This window comes from Schistocerca americana, chromosome 1 (assembly GCF_021461395.2).
Source record: "Schistocerca americana isolate TAMUIC-IGC-003095 chromosome 1, iqSchAmer2.1, whole genome shotgun sequence".
Lineage (NCBI taxonomy): Eukaryota > Metazoa > Arthropoda > Insecta > Orthoptera > Acrididae > Schistocerca > Schistocerca americana.
In genome coordinates this window covers 138,587,046-138,607,654 of record NC_060119.1, presented here as the reverse complement: position 1 = coordinate 138,607,654, position 20,609 = coordinate 138,587,046, and the positions used below count along the sequence as shown (strand labels likewise).

The 20,609-nt window shown below is 37.6% G+C and overlaps 1 protein-coding gene across 1 annotated transcript in view; it reads left to right on the top strand.

The window, feature by feature from the left end:
• The window catches only part of LOC124550891 (kinesin-like protein Klp98A), a 376,578-nt gene that overhangs the window by 272,865 nt on the left and 83,104 nt on the right, over nucleotides 1-20,609 (top strand). Inside the window, exons 13-14 of the mRNA XM_047125670.1 lie at nucleotides 7,136-7,225; nucleotides 15,750-15,923. Coding sequence (XP_046981626.1) covers nucleotides 7,136-7,225; nucleotides 15,750-15,923 — 264 coding nt within the window. The remainder of the gene's footprint in view (nucleotides 1-7,135; nucleotides 7,226-15,749; nucleotides 15,924-20,609) is intronic.

Here is a 20,609-nt window from a genome sequence, read left to right as displayed (position 1 = left end):
AGCATGTCTCTGCATGTAAACTCTGTTTTAAAATATTGTTGTCACTGGTATAAGTCAATATGTTACATCCTTGAGCACACTGGCACTAGTGGACTGGTAGCACTTATTGTACTGGAACATTATAAACACTCTTTCAGTTATGGTAAATAGCAATACCAGTATGCTTGAACACCGCTCTCATCATGACTGTCCCCCTCCTGTTTTTGCCAATTTCATCAGCACAAAGTACTGTAATTAGGTACCATTATTGTAAGTCATAATGATTTGCCAAAAAATTGGTACATTGCCAGTACATAAATTAATACATAGTGATAGCAATATATTTCTAGAAATGAGATGTTTATGTACACAATACCAAGAACAGTGAAGTTTCTTTCTTGTCTGCAGTCTGAGTTCATAGAAATTAAGTTATCATTTATTTTGAAGTTTGCTACCTTTGCTACTCATGCTACAACCCATTCTTGTTTTTGCACTCCAATTTAGTATGGGTTTATAATCCATGTGAATACAGTTAGTAAACAAAATAAAAATTATAATTAATGAAAAGTGCCATCTGCAAATATTTTTTGTGAATTGTGTTTGTGGAGATTGTAAATTAATGCTAGAAGCTGAGATACACCATTTTTTAGCAGATGACATGTAAAACAAATACACACTCCAATCTCTGAAACAAATATTATGAGGAACATGCTGTTTTGTGGTATAGTCATGTTATGAAGATAGGAAATGGCCCCAACATTTGTTATTGTTAATGAATAGAATGGAAAAGGAGATGCAACAAATTGATGATAAGAGTAATCTGCACAGAACTGAGCATCAGATTAGGTGCAGATGTAACAGAAGCAAAAATCAAATGACATGACACAGTGACGGAAATATTGAAAGTGAGGAGTTATCGGGAAGATCACTGTCACTTCATCACTGACAGAAAAATTAAAGATTCAGAGAAAGTGAAACATGAGGAGGGTGCCCAGCATCCCGATAAACAGGGAAAACTCAGTTAATATTTTGTTCTGGAAAACTCATGAAATGTTCACATTTTACTTAAAAAAAAGCTTGAAAAGGCATGGTATCCAATTTTCTTTTTGGCAGAGGTATTTGTCTGCTTTTTGTTTGGCTGGATGCAGCGCAGCACTCACCATTCACTCTCAGCTCATTGCTGTGCAACCAACCACCCACTGCCAATGTTTTGGCATCACCAACCTCATCCCATGAAAACTGATCGTTATAGTTTTCAGACATTGTCATAGCTTCAGTTCATATGTACACTGATATGCAAAGTTGTACTAATTGTACTTCTCCTACCAGTGAAAGAAAAATGCATACATTGACATGAAAAGTGAAGATCAGAAATTGTGTTTTTTGTTACAAAAACCAATTTACAGGTGTTTATACTAACAGTTTTACAAGGATACATACAATTTAATATCTGCTATTGAGCTACAGCACATCTCCATTAATAAATGCTTCACTTTATTCTTTAACATATTTAAATTAGCTATCTTATGATCAGGTAATAGATATAAAAAAAGAAAAAAAAGTTTCCTTTTCCTTTGTATGTGGGCTACAGTCAGAATCCTTTTTGTTACTTGTAACTGTGAAAGTTTTCCCTTCTTTGTGCATTGTAGTTATGCACATTACTGTTCATTACATTATGTTCTGTATTTAGTTTCACGAACATGATTGCCAGCAGGATATTCAAAGTTGATGGCAGATGGCGGTAAGCATACCATCCTTACTAACTTCTTTTGTAGTCTAAAAGGCCTGTCTGTATAGCCTACTGGTGCCCCATCCCCGATCTCAGTACTATACTGCAGATGCAGATGTATCAATCCGAAATCTCTTTGCCATGACGTATTTTAGTCCAGAAAGGCTGAAGCCCATTTCAGTAAATACATATTTATACTTACTCTCTTACAAATTTGATCTAGATTCAATTTCCATTACAAATTGTTTATTTGTATAACTAAGTGCCAGTAACAGTAGTAGTAGTAGTAGTAGTAAATGAGTTTTGTTATTGGGGCAGTAAAGTTACTGATAATGGCTGAAGGAGAGAGAATATAACATGCAGACTAGCGATGGCAAGAAAAGCATTTCTGGAGAAGAGAGATCTGTTAACATTGAATGTAGATTTAAGTGTTTTGAAAAGTTATTTGTCTTGAGTGTAGCCATGTATGGAAGTGAAGCATGTGCAATAAACAGTTTAGATAAAAGGAGAATAGAAGCTTTTGAAATGTGGTGCTACAGAAGAATGCTGAAGATTGGATGGGTTGATCACTTAACTGATGAGGAAGTACTGAATAGAATTGAGGAGACCAGAGATTTGTGGCACAACATCAGCAAGGGAAGGGACTAGTTCATAGGACACATTCTGAGGCATCAAGGGATCACCAATTTAGTGTTTGATGGAAGCGTGGAGGGTAAAAATTGTAGAGGGGGCCCAAGAGATGAATACAGTAAGAAGATTCAGAAAGATGTAGGTTACAGTAGTTGTTCAGAGACGAAGAGGCTTGCGCAGGATAGAGTAGTGTGGGGAGCTGCATCACACTGGGCTTCACACTGAAGACCACAATAACAAGTGCTAGTAGATGCTTACATGTAGTAACATTTATAATTGGATAGTAGTGAAACAAGAAATGGGTTGTTGATGTATTCTCTACATTTACAAGTAGCTTGTTTGCAGTAAGGCAAGTTGATAGAATCTTATAACTGATTTTAGTCCTGTTGACAGCAGTTCCAAACTTGTATGTTACTGTTTCTTTTTTTCTTTTTTCAAATTGTATTCAAATTCTATTTTCAAATCTCTTTATAAAAAAATGTAAATTTTTGCTGAAGCAGATAATGCTCTTTGTTTGTATGTGAGTGTGTACTCCTAACAGTTGATTGTCCCTGATGGATAGCCTTTAATAATAATAATAATAATAATAATAATAACATGGAGGAGGAGAACAGGAATGGGTGAAGTATTATTGGGTTGAAAAAAATTGATGTGGAATAATGGAGAGGACAAAGAAATTCAAGAAAAAAGATTAGTAAGAGGATAGATAAGTTCATCAGGATGCAGGAAAATAAACATAACCACAATCTAGTTCTCTATGATAGCACGTTGCAGTGATTATTCCTTAGTTATTTAGGAGGTTTGTGCGGTATCTTGTGTAGTACTTTAATATGAGCAGAGGAAGGGATCAGGGATGAAATGAAAAAGTAATTCAACATGCTGCTAAATGGACATGGGGACAACACAACCATCAATGACTGTAGAGTAATTAATGAAGTCCAAACCAACAGACACCCATTAACATGGCATGAGGCAGAAACAACATTAAAGAGCATGCAGAATGGGAAATCTATGGGCTTTGGTGATCTCAGCTCAGACATGATAAAGGCAGTTGGAATATTAGGCTTAAATTGGCTATATAGAGTGTTATCAGTGGTTTGGAAAGAAAACAAATCCCAGAAGATTGGAGTAAAGGAGTCATCATCACTCTGTTCGAACAGGGCAATTGACGAAAATATGGAAATAACAGAGGCAATGTTCTGCTGTCACACAACCTGAAGCTGTTAGAAAAGATTATAGAAATGGGAAATAGAAAAATAGTACAACCTTTGCTTGAGGAAGAACAACACGGACTCAGAAAAGACTGAGGTACGGTAGATCTTACTTTTGCAGTAAGAATGCTGACAGAAAAGTACTGGAAATATGGAAGAAATCTTGTGATTGTGTTTACGGGCATTGAAAAAGCATATGGCAGTATTCCTGGAAACAAGATACGGGAATGTTTGGAAGACCTACAGGTGCCAAAGTGCCTAATTGATATAGTCACAATATTGTAAAAAAAGTGTTACAACTGTGTCCAAATAAGAATCGGACGGTCAGAATGATTTGAAACGAAGAGAGGTGCCCTACCACCACTCCTGTTTGTCATAGTAATGGAAAAGATTATAAAATCTATCAAGAAAGTAGACAGCACACCAAATGCCCTGGTTTTTGCTGATGATTTGGTAGTATGGGGAGAGACTATCTGAAACACAGAATAATTTTAATGACTGAAGCAACACATTAAGAAATTTTGGACTAAAAATAAGTGAAATAAAGATAGTAGAAATGACCATCAACAGGCAAGGAACAGCCTAAGATACATTTCTAGGAGGAGTCAAAGTAGAATCTGTTTCACATATCAAGTGCCTAGGAAGCACGATCTGAAAAGACAACACCATCAAGTGGGAAATGCTCAGCAGGACACAAAAAGGCATCTTTTCTGGGACGATAAAATCCCACGAAAAGCAAAAGCTACCGTGTACCACACCTATTTTGTACTGATCCTAACATATTATTTAGAAACGTGTATCCCACTAAACAAAGACCTCATCAGAATTCAGGCAACAGAAATGAGATTCATTAGGACTACGAATCAGACAACTAGAAAGGACAAAATCGGGAATGATGTGAACAGAAATGTAGCTGGTATTGAGGTTCCTGTTACCAGTGTCATAAAAAAACACAGGCTTCAGTGGTATGGGCACACACATAATGAGAATGAACAGCCAGAGACCTGCCAAAAGGTATTTCAAGCTGAGCCTTGTTGGAAGAAGACCACAGGGAAGACCAAGGAAAAGCAGTATAGATACTATAAGACACGGTGTGGAGGAGAAAGGACACAAACGGGAAGCTGTCCTGGAACACAAGACGTATGAAGACTGGGGGAGATGGCGAGTGTTTGTACACCACACCCAGAAAACTGGAGTTGGAAAACGATGATGATGATGTGTGGTATCTTGTATGTGATGGGTACCATTCAATTGCAAAGCAGTTTCCACTTTAATGCCCTGTGCCCAAAATCCTGACATTTATAATAATCACAAATCAATATTTATCACTCTGTGTATTTCTCTTCTTTCACTGCTGAGGTCTACGGTCTCTGGAGTTTTTCATATTGGCACCCATATATAAAGTATACTGTTGTGTTCAACTAGGATCCTGCCAGAGTTAAAAATCGAAACATGATGTGGCTTGAACACTGAGAAAATTTTATTTATTCACAGGTTATAATAGATAGCTTTCTTAAGTCACAGTTTTCCCCTTTTGTCATATCATTTGTTAGGGCTGGGATACACATGAGTTTTTTTTTTTTTTTTACTCGGGTGGTTCGATACTCTCAGATAGTACTCACAGCATTGTTTACACTGGGGGTGAATTTTTGCCAATAGTTACTATTCGATAATTCCCTGCAAGTGCTTTCTCTAAGTGTCTGAGAGTTTTATGAGAGCATATGTCAGAAGCATTTACATGCAGCAGAGTGAGTGTGTCTGAGGGAGCTGAGAAATTACTCTCCATGAGACTTTTCTATCACAGTTGTGTGCACAAAGGAAGAGGCTGCGCTGGATGAGTGTCAGGTTGCAGTTGCACTTTTAATACTTTTAATGGCAAAGAAAAAACATAAATGGCCGTGTTTGTGCTGGATAAGAGAGCAGATTAGATGACAGTATGATTTTGGGGCATGCAAGAATCTCATTGTGACTTGTGATGGAAAATCCACAACAATATCAAAATTTTACGAGAATGACAGTGATGGAGATGGAAGAAATATTACTTGTAAATGAACCAAAAATTGCCAATCTAGATACTGTTATGGGTAAACCCATTAGTGTTAAAGACAGACAGCTTGTGACACTAATATTTCTAGCTTCATCTTTGTTTATTTTCTTTAATATGTAGCAAAATAACAGTTACAATAAAATAACATTACACTAATTTCATCTCGTTAGCCGTAGGCATTCGAAAGCCAGACAGGGCAGGTATCTGACAAATTAAGCATTTCCAGACATACCTTTATTTGAAAGTTTTACTTATATTTAATGAATCACTAATAAATTCCTGACGGTCTGTTCTTCAACGTCCAATATAATAACATAATCAATAAATACCGTGTCATATAAAATTACAGATACAGCTGTAATACCTGAAGTTAAATTGTAATTTTCTGAGTTCCAAAATTATTACTTGCAAACACAATTTCATTTTTTTGTGTTAATTAATCTGTGTTATTAAATTATTTTGTCAGATTCCTTCAGTTGTGGGTATTCTCGTAAATTTCTTTTGCTGAGGTGTTAAAAACTCTAGCCATATCAGCTAACAAAACCTGCATGTTATCTCAGTTCTTGCAGACCAGTAACTGTACACAGCATAACACTGGCCTTTGCTTATACAGATTAATTAAATGCACAACTTTTTCCTGAGTCATCTTCCTGGGAGGTTTCTTCATTACTTTTTCTACTGAGACATTGGTGACATTCACTCACAGTGCTTATTCATCAGAACAATAGTTTGAACTGTTCTGCCAATTTGGTTATACTTTCATTGAATGGCTAATGGCTTGTTGCTGTGTTAATGTGACACAGCCGGTAGTGCACTAGTCTATATTATATGTCTATGATCTACATTGCATAGTTTAAGTCTAGAACTTTTGAAATAGGCTAATTGCTTGTGCTGTTCATGTATGAGCTAAAACTGGCGATTTCTTGACTCATAAACTTACCATGGCCACATATTATGAGTCAAAACAAGTATTTTATTTAATATGTGAATGATTATGACAAAATATGTTACCAAGATGTAGTGTACAAAATGTGAAATGCAGCACAAATCTGGGATGCAGTATGGCCTCTCAGTACTGTCTGTGTACTCTCAGCTCTTCCAACAGCTCCGGTATAGTTTTTCTTGTCTCTTGAGAGATGGATGTTGCCATCTACATGAGAGGTCTAAACTCGCAGAGCATGACTACCTGAGATCTTGTCCCCTACTCGGACACTGGTGGTGAGCTGACTTATGCCATTGGTTACATGACACATATTACCCACAAAACCTCTCTGAGCATGAAAAACTCTCATGTTTATATCTAGCTTTACTCAAAAAAGCTCTCTTAGAGAGAGAAACTGTCACTTGACTACTTAGCTTAGTGTTGCTCCCCGTCCACTCAATAGTGAAAATGTAAAGCTGTAACTTGAAATAGAAAAAGTCAGTGATTCACAAACAATTTCATTGGCTTTGACATATGTTTGACATGGTACTGATGAACTGAAGCCACAACTCACATTTCTTAATCACATTTATTTATCACATTTATTTTTGTTTTAGAAAGAACAGGCTGAACGTGAACAAGACTGGGAGCGTGAGCAGCGACGTAAGAGAGAGGCACTTGAGGCAGCCCAGAAGGCATTAGAGGAGGTTAGATAACATTAATTGGCATGTCCAAGATAACTCATTTGTCTCTTTCTTTCTGTCCTTATTTCTTTTCTCTTCTCATCATATCACGTTTTTTCAATGTCTGTTCCTAATTTTTTCTTCATTTGTAAACTTTTTTACAGCAGTAGCTGCTTACAGTTTAACTGAATTAATTTCTTGTCCAGAATATGCAGCATCTCTATGCAAATTCCAAAACTTTAGTACTGGTTTTGAATAAAATGGCAGCTTCATTTGGACTTTCCATTTAAAAATATCACAACCAGTTTTTTTCCCAGTGCCATAATCCAGTGGTATCTACATCGCATTTAACAAAAAACTGCAACAGAATTAGTCAAATGGGGAAGAACATAGCAATAGGCATCATCAACAAATGTAGTACATAAAAGTTCAAAACAACTTGTCCGCACGCTTCATAAAGACAAAAAATTGAAAAATAATGTAATGTGGACTTGTATAATATGGACTTGTATAATATTAAAACAGGTATATGTTATGTAAACTAAATTTTGTTGGAAAACAACTTGTCAACTGTAAGAACACCATAATGACATAAAGATTATATTCAGTCATTTACAGTCTAGGAAATTGACATATGTCACATGAAACTTACATATCAGACATCTTGAGAGAATATAGAATGACTGCTGAAATGTGCAAGGAGGTTGTACGTAAATAAATAGGGAGAGCAAGTTATAGGGAGGGCCTGTAGGGGGCAGGTTGGTAAGTTGTGAGAGGCAAATGATGAGATAAAGTAGATAAAATGCTTTCAAAGTAAAATGAAATACAGAACAAATTGGTATTTAAAAGCTGAATGTGTATGTGTAATAAAAAGACATGTAAAAGGTATTACTACAAAAGGAGAAATGACAACAGACAATTGCCAGAGACCCTATGATGAATGAAAGGTCAATCTAGGAAACCAACAATGCCAAACAAATGGAAGCAGGAAAGAGTATCTCCACATGATATTTGTTGACAAGTTGTATTTCAACATAATTTAGTTGACATAACACACATGTATTTTAATATTTTATGAACTCGCACTATACTACTTTTTAATTTGTTGTCTTTATGAAGTGTGTGATTGAAGTGTTTTGAACATTTATGTATTGAATTTTTACAGACATAATTTTACGAGAGACAATTCATGAAATAGCAGAAGTGTGGAGACATCAACACACACACACACACACACACACACACACACACACACACACACACACACACACACAGGTGTTTTTGTCTATTTTCGACAAAGCCTTGTTGGTGGAAAGCTCACTTTCTGACAGTCTTTTCATTGTGCCTATCTGCAACTCAGCATCACAACAATAATTAAATACACAACAAAAGTTATTGGAATATTAAAGAAGGAAACTCATGCTTATGAGATTATTTGTGTCTTGTGGAGGGTTCCGTAGTTATGGTACTATTTATCTACAAGGTGTACAACTTTGCTTCTGCCGATTTTTCCCCAACATTTGAGGCCTTAATGAAACAAATTGGTTACACATATATCATTCAAAGTATTTGCCATCGCTGACCACTACTTTCTCCCATCTTTCGGGCAATGTACAAATCCTGCGTCGAAAAAATTGTTTATCTTTTGAAGCGATCCACGAATCCATCCAATTTGTGACTTCTTCATGAGATCGGCAGTGTTTTTCAGCCAGGCCATGCATGATTGATCTAAACAGGTGGTAGTCAGAGGGAGAAATGTGTGGAGAATATGGCGGGTGGGGTAGGACTTCCCATTTTAATGTTTCCAAGTACGTTTTGACCTCTTTTTCAAAGCGGGGTCGAGCGTTGTCATGCTGCAAAATCACTTTATTGTGCCTCTCGCTGTATTGCGGCCGTTTGTCTTTTATTGCTCTGCTCAAACTCATTAATTGCATTCGATAATGATCACCTGTGATTCTTTCACTTAGTTTTAACACCTCATAGTACACGACGCCAAGCTGGTCCCACCAAATGCAGAGCATGATCTTGGAGCCGTGAAAATTCGGTTTGACCATCGACATGGAAGCATGGCTGGGATACCTCCATGATTTTTTGCATTTTGGATTATTGTAATGAACACAATTTTCATCCTCGATCACAATTCTATGCAGAAATCCCTGCCATTTTTGCCTCTGAAGCAACTGTTCACAAACACACAAATGCTGTTCAACATCTCTTAGTTTCAGCTCACACAGGATCCAAGTTCCTTCTTTCTGAGTCATGCCCATAGCCTTGAGATGTTTTGAAATGGCTTGCTGTGTCCTCCCACTAATCGTGCCAATTCTTCTTGAGTTTGACGTAAGTCATCACTAAGCGATGTCTCCAATTCTGCATCTTCGAAAACATTCTCTCTTCCACCACTATGCTCGTCTGTGACATTAAAATCACCGTTCTTGAAGTGTTGAAACCAATCATGACATATTCTTTCATTATAGCATCCTTACCATACATACTTGAGAGCATTTGATGAGACTCAGCCGCTGTTTTCTTCATAGTGAAACAAAACAGTAACACCTCCCACAACTGATGAGAATTAGGCTCGTAAATGGACATTTTCAATCAAGAACAACTTTACGATGCAGACATAAATCGATTAATGTTTGAATGAGATTATGTTGACCGAGGTCCAAGCTAACCACCTGATGTCTGTGATCTGTTTCTTTCGACCGCTACTTATCGCTGTTGCCACCTGTTGGCAAACGGTGGAAGCAAAGTTGTACACCGTGAAAATAAACTAAATTTTTATAACATTTTTTTATAATTGTTTAATTAGAAAATAATGTATTTATTATATTGTAGGCATTATCTTCTTTCATCTGGTGTATGAAAAACGTAACTTTTGTGATGGTTTCAGTTATTACAATTTATTATAAACAATAATGGTAATAATGTTAATAATTTTTTAACTATTACAGCTTCAGTCATGGATATATGTTGAGCGACCTCGTCCCATTGCCATGGTTCCAAAACTGTTGTTGGTTTTTCTGTAGCATGCTTGCAATGAATTTTACGTATTTTCATCAAAATTATATTACTGACAATATTCCAAATCCGAAGCCCCTCCATCTCAGCTGGTCCCATGACCATGCCACTGAAACACACCGCTCATTCTGCCTGGGAAAACACCGATGACCGCTGGGTGTCTTGTCTTGCTAACCGCCTTTACTTGCACTCAGTTCACATTCTACAGTCCGTCTGACAGCCCCCTCCAACAGACATTCACAGTGGCTCACAGCTGATTCATCAGATTCATTCCATCTTGCAGCAGATGAAACAGCGGCTTGTAAAGTTACAGTGGATGGTGATGGAACTGATGGTGATGGCTCAAGGTGTGGAGATAGAAGTCAGCGTGTGTACTTTTTTCCATATATGCTATGACCCAGAAACCCTGTCCGATCTTCTCTTAACTAGTGCATCAAGAAATGGTAGTTGGCCATCTTTTTTCAAGTTCCACTGTGCATTTTATATCATGATGTGTAGAGCTTAAATATTTCAGGGACTCTTGAAGCTTTTCAGCTCCATGTGGCCACACCACCAACGTGTCGTCCACATACCAATAGAAAGATGTGGGTTTCAACTTAGCAGATTCTAGTGCCTTTGCTTAAAAGTTTTCCACAGGAAATAGTGGATTATCCATTGCCACACCATTAGTTTGTTAATAATATTTTCTATCAAACAGGAAATAATTTAATGTCAGAATGTGCCTAAAGAGCTTTGTGAAACAATTGTCGGTCTCTTCTGTGATGACTTCCAAGGAATCAGAAAATGGAACGCTCTTAAAGAGTGAGACTACATCAAAATTGACCATATCATTCATATCTGGATGCCGCAATTGACTGAAGTAATGTACTCGCTAAAAATGCTTTTCACATATTTTGCCAGCTGGTATGGAGGTGCACAATTATTAATAACTATGTGTCTTAGACAAATTCTTTCCTTGTGCACCTAAGGAAGACCTTAACAATATTAGGAAAAAGGAAGTTGCCATATAGTGGAGAAGCTGAGTTGCAGATAGGCACAACAAAAAGACTGTTCCAAATGAAGCTTTCAGCCCGTAAGACCTTCATCAAAAATACACACACACACACACACACACACACACACACACACATGCGCGCGCACACACACACACACACGCACACACGCACTCTCTCTCTCTCTCTTTCTCTCTCTCTCTCTCTCTCTCTCTCTCTCTCTCTCTCTCTCTCTCTCTCTCCCCCCCCTCTGTGTGTGTGTGTGTGTGTGTGTGTGTGTGTGTGTGTGTGTGTGTGTGTGTGTGTGTCCTTGTCCTCCCACAGGTTTAGCAGTGCTACTTGTTGTCCCTTGGAGGTGTTGGATCTTAGCATTGGCACCCCGTAAGTGCTCTACAGGTTTCACAGCAAACCTATTCTGCTGCTTCCAGTGAGGGAAAAGCTACAACATGCTCCATGAGCTAATGTACTGTACTGTTCTGTTGGTAGAATTTTGGAGTGGGTGTGAAATTTAGGTCTTTAGCAAGTATGTTCATTGCATCCTAGTACAGATGTTTCTAATTGAGATTACGTGCAGTGTGGCTCCCTGCATTATGTCTTGCCTTTGTGTGGAAGTTACCAGATTTTGCTTTTTGGCATGCAGATGTTTTAAACAACATAAATTTTGCTTACGACCATGTTGTATCATCGGTCCACTTTGAAGAACCTGCAGAGTGTTTAGCTGACTTGTAAAAAGTGACATCTGCCAACCATAGAGTGTCATAAATTCCATCTTGTACTAGAGCCAGGCTTGAATGGTGCACGATTCTATTTCTTGTTGGCTTATTAATGTGATGCTTGATTTTAGCATAAGTAGATACAACTTGAAACTTTCTGGCAGATTAAAACTGTGTGCTGGACTGAGACTCGAACTCAGGACCTTTGCCCTTCGTGAAACTTTCAACTTGTACATGTCAACATCTCATTAGGAAGGTCAGCATACTCAGAAGTTATCCAGCTTGTGTTTCTTGTGGAACATCTCCTGCTCATAGGCTGAAATGATATGATCATTCAGGTTTCCTCGGTGTGATTGATTAATAGTGAGCTTCCAGGTGTTCAGCCAAGTTGTTTCCATTTTCTGCCCAATATTTGGATTACCGATCCAGCCGTCATCTTCAGGAGTTGCAAGTTTTTTTATTATGTGTAATCTATGCCTGGACATCAAGCTGACTGTGGGCTGTCGTTGGCCTCATGCTGCTATTTATTGTCTAGTTTGATTCCCAATAACTACTTCACTCTTTGGTGCTCTTTTATTTTGCAGAGCATATAGATTCCCACAGTGTTTTCCAACTCTGATAGATGTGATGTTCAGCGCAATTTTAATAAATTGTGTGCCAGTCCCCAACAGTTATTTAAATTGAAACCTCCATCCCTGTTTAAACCTCCATCCCTGTTTATTAGGTTTTCTGACATATTTATTTTGGTAGCCTCCTTAATTATGCTGTCTCAGAAACATGTTGTTTGCAGCATGATACTGGTATTATCAAATTTCATTTAATGTGATTATATTTGAATAGGTTATAGCTGTTTTCAAGAGTCTCCCAATTCAATTCTTTCAGTATCGCCATGACACTCTCCCACCAGAATTTGAAAACACTGAAGGAATTTGCATCTCATGGAGCATAATTGCTTGCTATGTAAAACAAAAGAGCATAGAAGAGAACAGTGGATGTAAGGAATTGAACTTGGCTGTAAATAGTGGCATAAGACCAACAATAGCTCACAATCTGGATGGAGTCTACACAATGAGTACGTGTAATAATAAAACTCGCAGCACCCCCCCCCCCCTCTCCCTCTCTCCATGGCTGGCCATTTCACATGTATTGAAGAAAAAAAAGGGGGGGGGGCAGTTGAACTTTCTTAAATGTCGTTCGTTAGAATGACGACTCGCAGCTCAGCTGTAACATTGTGATTTCTGTGGTATGGCCATATTCCTCATAAGGAATATACTTCTCATCCTTGCTTACAGCAAATGTTTACATGTGTACCTCGTGTATAAAATCATTTTCAGTCTCAGTTAGCAATATCATTTTCCAGCAACCACTGCACTGTAGAAGGAAATCTGTTGTTGTAATATGGGACCCTGGCATATTTGTCTCTTTGCCCTTCATAAACAATAAGTGTAGTACAGATTCCTCATCTCATTGTTATCCTAGCACATCTGAACTATGGTAGGGGTCACATCACAGAAGTCATCAACAGAACATGTGATGTCAGTTTCTATAAAAATTTGATACAAAGTACAGGTGTTTTAGAACAGTATGTTCAGTAAAAGAAAAATTTTAACGGTGAAGAAAAAGCGAAAGTGATTCAAGAAATCGAGAATGGAGCTAAAAAGGTTGACTTATGTTTTCAATATGGCCAAGTGATTTGGAAGAACAAGGATAAAATTTTTACTGCATTTGAACTAAATGGATCTAAAATTAAGTGGTTACAAAAACCTGAACAGAGCAATGTGGGTGAAGTCTGCTTAAATCATTTAAGCAACAGAGAATCATCAATGTACCATTTTGTGGACCTGGGACCGCGAGCTTAGAAGTCAGAAAAGGAAGATATCGGTTCTTGTTGAAGACTGTTCATCACAAGGTCTGGAAAATATTAAGCTTCTTTTAGTTCCTGCAGATACAATAAGCTTATTGCAGCCCATGTACCAAGGAGTAATTAGGAGTCCATAATGTCACTATCATAAGCTCATGTTACTGAAAATGATACAATTCATTAAGGAAAAAGCAGGCTTATTCTGTTACACTAATGGATGTGATCAGATGCATACCAAAGCTTGGAGCTGGGTCACAGCCAAAACCATCAAGAATTCTTTCTGTGATATGGGCATCACAACTGAAGGAATAAATGCTGCTGAAATTGAAGGCACATTTGATGACACTGATGATCTGCCACTATCTGCATTGCTGCAAGAAATCAACTGTGATGTTCTCAATCAGTGCAACCATGAAATAAATGCAACAATAGATGTTGACTTTGTTACAGCCAAAGCAAAAACTGAAGATGAAATTGCAAATGAAGTGAAGAATCAGGATCACAGTGACCATGAAGTGAGCAATGGAGGGATGAAGAAGAAGAGGAAAAAGAAAAAAATAAAGTGCCTGTCCCTACTGTGAGTGATGCTTTAGAACCCATTAGAATTATGATCATGTTCTATGAAGTTAGGGGACAAAGCGGTGAAACTACAAGTGAAATAATGAACGTAAAATTTAATTTAGGAAGTGCTTATTGGATAAATAGACAGCAGACTAAAATGACTGATTACTTCACTTCTAAGTAAAGAAGTTTGGTGAGTACTCGACATACTGCTGTACATACTGTATTCATGTAGGCTTAAGAGTGAATTCTGTATGTAAAATAAAACAAGGCTAAATAAATTTGTTCTTTTTGATTTGCCATCACAATAGGCTGAAAATATGGATCTCAGTTACAGTGACACTCATTTATAACAACATAATTTTCAAAGTCATCTGAATATTGTTATAGCCAGGTTCCACTGAAATTATTTATGAGTAAATATGTCACGCTAACATTAAAATGTCTTTGGCACAATTTTGAAGTACACAATGAGCTGTTAAAAGAGAAACAAATATCAACATGCACAGAAATGACATTAATTTCCAGTCCCTCTAGTATTCTGGTTCTAAGTATTGACATTTAAGGCTTAGTTGTGCAGGCCTCTCTCTCTCTCTCTCTCTCTCTCTCTCTCTCTCTCTCTCTCTCTCTCTGTGTGTGTGTGTGTGTGTGTGTGTGTGTGTGTGTGTGTGTGTGTGTGTTCAGTTTTATTTTTACCACAAATAACCCACAATTCCATAATTGTCAGTGAAAATTATCTGTTGTTCCCTTTCCATCTCCCAATAATTATGTCTCCTTTCCTTGACACACTTTTCATCTTCCCTCTAGTGCCACATCTTTTCCCTCCTCCCCACAACTGTCAGATCTAATGATCACTCATCAAATGTTAGTGTACCATTAGTGTACCTTTGTTTCCTTATGACACAATCACAAAAGTGTTTCACAATGGTTCTGATCAGTCAGTGTTTATCACGAGACTAAAGCACCTACTGCAAGCAGTGATGTAATGTTCCCGTTCCCCTTTCAACGTAAGTATACTTATATTGATAACACAATGGGAATGTCACATCACTGCTTGCAGCATGTGCTTTAATCTGAAGATGAACACTGGCTAGGCAAAACATGGTATGTATTATGAAATGATAGATTGTATCATAATGAAATAAAAGAAGTCAATCAAGCAGCCACACATTTCCATTGAAATATGTCATTTTTTTCCTTCCATTCATTTATAAATCAAGTTATTTTCAGTAAAAAAGGAGAATGTTGTTTAAGTTTGATGTTGCTTATCACGTATCGTGTATTTTTGTCTCATGATTTTTTTGAACACAGCGTCTCAAGAGCTTGTTTTTGTTTTAATTCTAGCTTCAAGTTAAATGTTTTCAACAACTGTTTCAAATGCGCTACTTTGCTTTGTTCAGGAGCGTCAACAAATGGAGCAGGATTATGAACAACAACGTCGGAAGTTGGCAGAAGATTGGCAGCGGCTAGAACAACACCAACAGGATGACTTAGCTGTTCTTAAGCAGAAGGAGGCAGAATTATGTAGGAAACGTGAAGCCCTAGAAGCAGAGAGAGCATTTTCAATATCTCAGGTATTGTTCAATTTCCTATTTCTGTCATATACAGATGTATAGAGAACCGTCTGAAATGAAGAAAAATTTCATTGAACTGTGAAAATAACCTATATTGTGGTACTTTGACACTTCAGCTAAAGAAGCCAACAGTAGTTAGTGAACAATATATTAGTTGTGTTCCATTTCACATCACAAAACAGTGGGATTAAAAAGGTAAACATGCAAAGAGAAAATTCTTAAATAACTAATTACCTCTTATTGAGTTTAATCTTGCAAGGCTGCCATAATCTCACAAATTTTTTGTGTAATTCACAGATGTCAGTTTGGGCATTTTTACGATTTTCCATTATTTTGTTGCATGTTTCCTTATTAATGTGCATGCAGTTGTAGAAAAAGGAATTATTTTATTTTAGCTATAAAGATATCATGCTTCACTCCTGCTTTATTTCAGATGTAGTTATCTGTTACCACGGTAATTTTCGTACATGAAAAATGAAGTACAAATTTCCCTATTGTTGTCTGTTTTGGATTATAGTTTCTATGCTATCACTGCAATAGAAGAGCCCTTTGCATGTTAAAAGATATCTCCTGTTATACAGTTCTGTACAAAGATATGGTGTAAGAACAGAAAAACTTTTAATTTGCATATAGTTATCATTTATACATTTTTGGTGCCAGTTTTATTCTGTTGTTTGTTTACTTTTATTTTGTGTTTTCTGTTTTATACATATTGATGGCAGAAGAGGTTTATGAAAATGGTGTGCGTTACAACTCTGTGACAGTCTTAAACAGATCTTACGTGTATCTGCAGTGTTCCTCCGTACAGCTCACCTTATTAGACTAGGTGTTACCAACATATATGATTGTCTTGATGTATTATCCATACCTCTGTACACAAATGCACAGAAAAATATATCACCAGCACTGAAGAAATTTGAAGTTTATCATTGACTACCTTGTATCAAGTCTTACACTGATAAAAACTTCAGAAACAAACATATTTAGAATTGTATTTTTTTGGCAGCATATGTTTTATCTAATAAGGAAAATGTTTTATAAATTAATCAAAGCACCATAATCTCACAGCATTTACATCAAATAAGTACTCCACAAGCCACCATGTGGTGCGTGCTGAAGGGTTTCTTGAACCACCACTAGTCATTTCTTTTCCTGTTATACTCACAGGTGGCGCAAGGGAGAAACGACTGTCTATATGCCTCTGTATGTTCCCTCATTTCTCTTACCTTCTTTTTGTGAAGTACGTCGGCAACAATACAATTGTTTTGCAGTCAGCTGAAAATGCTGGTTCTCTAAATTTTTTTAACATGTAAAGAACATTGTCTCCTCACTAGGGACTTCCATTGCAGTTCAGGAAGCATGTCCACAATACTGACTTGTTGATCAAGCCAGCTGGTAACAAATCTAGCAGCACAACAATGAATTGTTTCAGTGTCATACTTTAATGTGACATGTTGGGGACCTCAAACACTCATACATGCTTAATAATGTGTTGCACAAGCGATCCGTTTGCAGTCTCCTTTATAGATGAGCTACATTTGCCCCAAATTCTCCCAATAAGTGGAATTCAGCCATTTGTCTTCCCTTCTATCAGCCTTACATGGTTGTTCCATTTCGTACTGCTTTGCCACATTATGCCTAGATATTTGGAAACTACCACTCCTCTCCTGGCTTTTGCCAGCCACAACAGCACAGTGCTCTCAATGTCTCATCTAAGGCCCTCACCCCCCCTGAATTATCGGTATTATTCAGGGGTCTCAGTTTCATCTGCAAATGTGCATTTACTATTTACTCATGCTGCTTTGGTTAAGGACTTACTTTTCTTCACATGTAATGTTGGCTGGAAGTATCACTTTGCAACCCAGTCTCAAATCCTTTCCAGACCTGACACTGAAACCTGCCTTGAACAGTTCAGACCACGATCGTCCTTGATCCACCACTGCTACCTCAAAATCACCCCTTCCAAGATTTTTGAGAATTCTTAACGTCCAACATTGTTTCAACATCTTTCAGGTTCCCTCAGCATAACCATAACTTGTCTACTGCAAAACTCCAGGCTGTTTGTTCTGTAAAATCTGATGAATCCATCATTATCCTCCCAGAGACAAGGCCTATACTACTCTGGTACTTGATCGATTGGAGTATGTAAGTGAGGTTTTATGCCAGGTTTGTGACACTTCTCCATATAGCGTCTGCCATCAAGGTCCCATCCCTGTGGTACAAATGGATCTAAAGTCCTTCCTTAAAACCATAGGCCCCTCTCAAGGACTAACACCTCAATCTATAGAACTTCTTACCCCACCCAAATGATGGACCCCCACCTTTTACCAACTTCCTAAGATCCACAGACATGATCACCTCAGCTGTCCCTATAATTTCTGTCTTCAAAGCACCCACTGACTATATCACTGCCTTTGATATCATCATGTGCAACCTATAGTACAAAGACTCTCCTCCTATATTAAAGACACCAAATATTTCCTAGCTAGTCCAAAATCTGTGCTTGTCTCACTCTCAGCACACAACTTTCATGTCATCATTGATGCCACCTCTCCTATACTAACATCCTCTTATTGTCCTCGTCCTCACTGGGGGTCAGCTACACAAAAAAAATTGCTTACATTTTGATAGTTGTCATTCTTTCCTTTTAAAATGTTTTCTTCCATAGAGCCTTTGGATTCAGCAGCAGACTCTTTACAACAATACATCCCCCTCCCCCCCATTCCACCCCACAATATCCTGTTCAGATGCTATCATCCTTCTGCAGCAATTTCCCAATGCAACCACCCTTGTAATAGGTGAAACATATACTACCATAGGGAGAGCCACCTGTGAAAAAAGCCATTTACCCACCTTCTACATTGGTAAACTACCACTGAGTTATCAGTTAGGTTGAATAGGTGAAGAGAGGTGATGTATAATGGTAACACACAATATCATGTTGCAGAGCATGCTGTTAAGTATGACAGTTGTGACCTTGGTGCCTGTTGCACCACTCGTGCCATTTGGATTTTCTCTCCTGTCACAAGTTTCTCAGAAATTCCTGAATGGGCACTGGCATTAAAACATGTACAAGGTTCTTGCCGCTCACCAGGTCTATTTACTATATCTTACTTTCTGTCATGTCTATTCCTCCCACCTGTGTATCATGTACAATGCACTTAGCTTTCCACTCTTATTGACTCATGTACAATGTTTTTCTAGTCTTGCATATTACCCTATCTTCCACCTTTCAGTTCTCAGGTTTTCAAATCTCATTCAGTACAGGCACTAACAGCCAGTCTTTCATTCTCATCCTGCCCAATAAGTCTTCATTGACCATGGGTTCTGTGTGACTTTTCCATAACTCTCCCCTTTTCCTAAACCTCATCAGTCCTTTCCCTTTGTCCCATCATTCTACTGCAATTTCCTGGAGAACTACTGATGACATCCTTCTCTCTGATGGACACCCACTGTTGAGAATAATGTACTGTGTTCTATTACTTAAGAAGTCTACAAGAAATTCACATATCTGGGAACCTTTTCTGTATGTTTGGACCTTTTGTTAACAATCTGCAGTGGGGAACAATGTCAAATGCTGTCTGGAAACCTAGGAATATGGATTCTGCCTGTTGGCCTTCATCCGTGGTTCGCAGGCTATTGTGAGGAGAGGCCGAGCTGAGTTTCATATAAATAATGTTTTATAAATACATGCTGATTTGTGGACAGCTTTTCCATTTCAAGAATATGTGTGACATTCAAAATTAGAATATGTTCAGTAATTCTTCAGCAAATCAAAATTAAGAATATGGATTTGTAATTATGTGGGTCTGTTCTTTCACCCTTCTTACATATAGGTGTCAGCTGCACTTTTTTCCATTCACTTCGCTCTTTGCAGTGGATGAGATATATGTGATAAGTGCAAGCTAAGTAAGAGTCCAGTGCCGTAGAGTATTTACTCTCTGTAAAACTGAATTGGGGTTCTGTCTGGATCTATTAACTTACTGGTTTTCAATTCTTTCAGTAGCGTCTCTACATCAGGGTTACTATGTCCTCCATACAGGAGTCTGTGCAATGATGAAATGATTGTATGTTTGCACAACCCTCCTGCATGAGTGATTTCTTAAATGTGAAATTTAAAACTTTAGCTTTCCTTTTGCTGCCTTCTATTGCCACACCAAACTGAAGCCTTCGATTAGCTTAGTGATTTTATGTAGGACCAGAATTTTCTCTGCTTCTCAGCAAGGTCTTTTGCTAAGGCATGCTGGTGGAAGTTGTAGTATCTTACAGATGAACAAATTTCTACTAATTTTTGCCTATTGACATTTTCACATTCATTTTTGAACTGAGAGCGCAACTGTCTGTGCTTCCTTAGCATTTTCCTAATTTTGTTATTAAACCTTGATGGGTCTTTTCTATCCTTAATCCACTTACTCGACATGTACTTCTCCACAACACTATTGACAATCAGTTTTAACTTTGTCTATACTTCCACCTTGTCCATTACATTGGAATTAGATGATATCCATTCATTGTCTACGTAGGATTGTAATGCTTGCTTGTTTGCTGTTTCCAGCATAAATACTCTTCTAGCCTTCTTGGTAGATTTGTTAACTTCAGTAACCATTGTCATTATGATGATATCACAATCACTTATCCCTGTATCCATACTGACACTGTCAATAAAGTCAGACACATTTGTAGCTA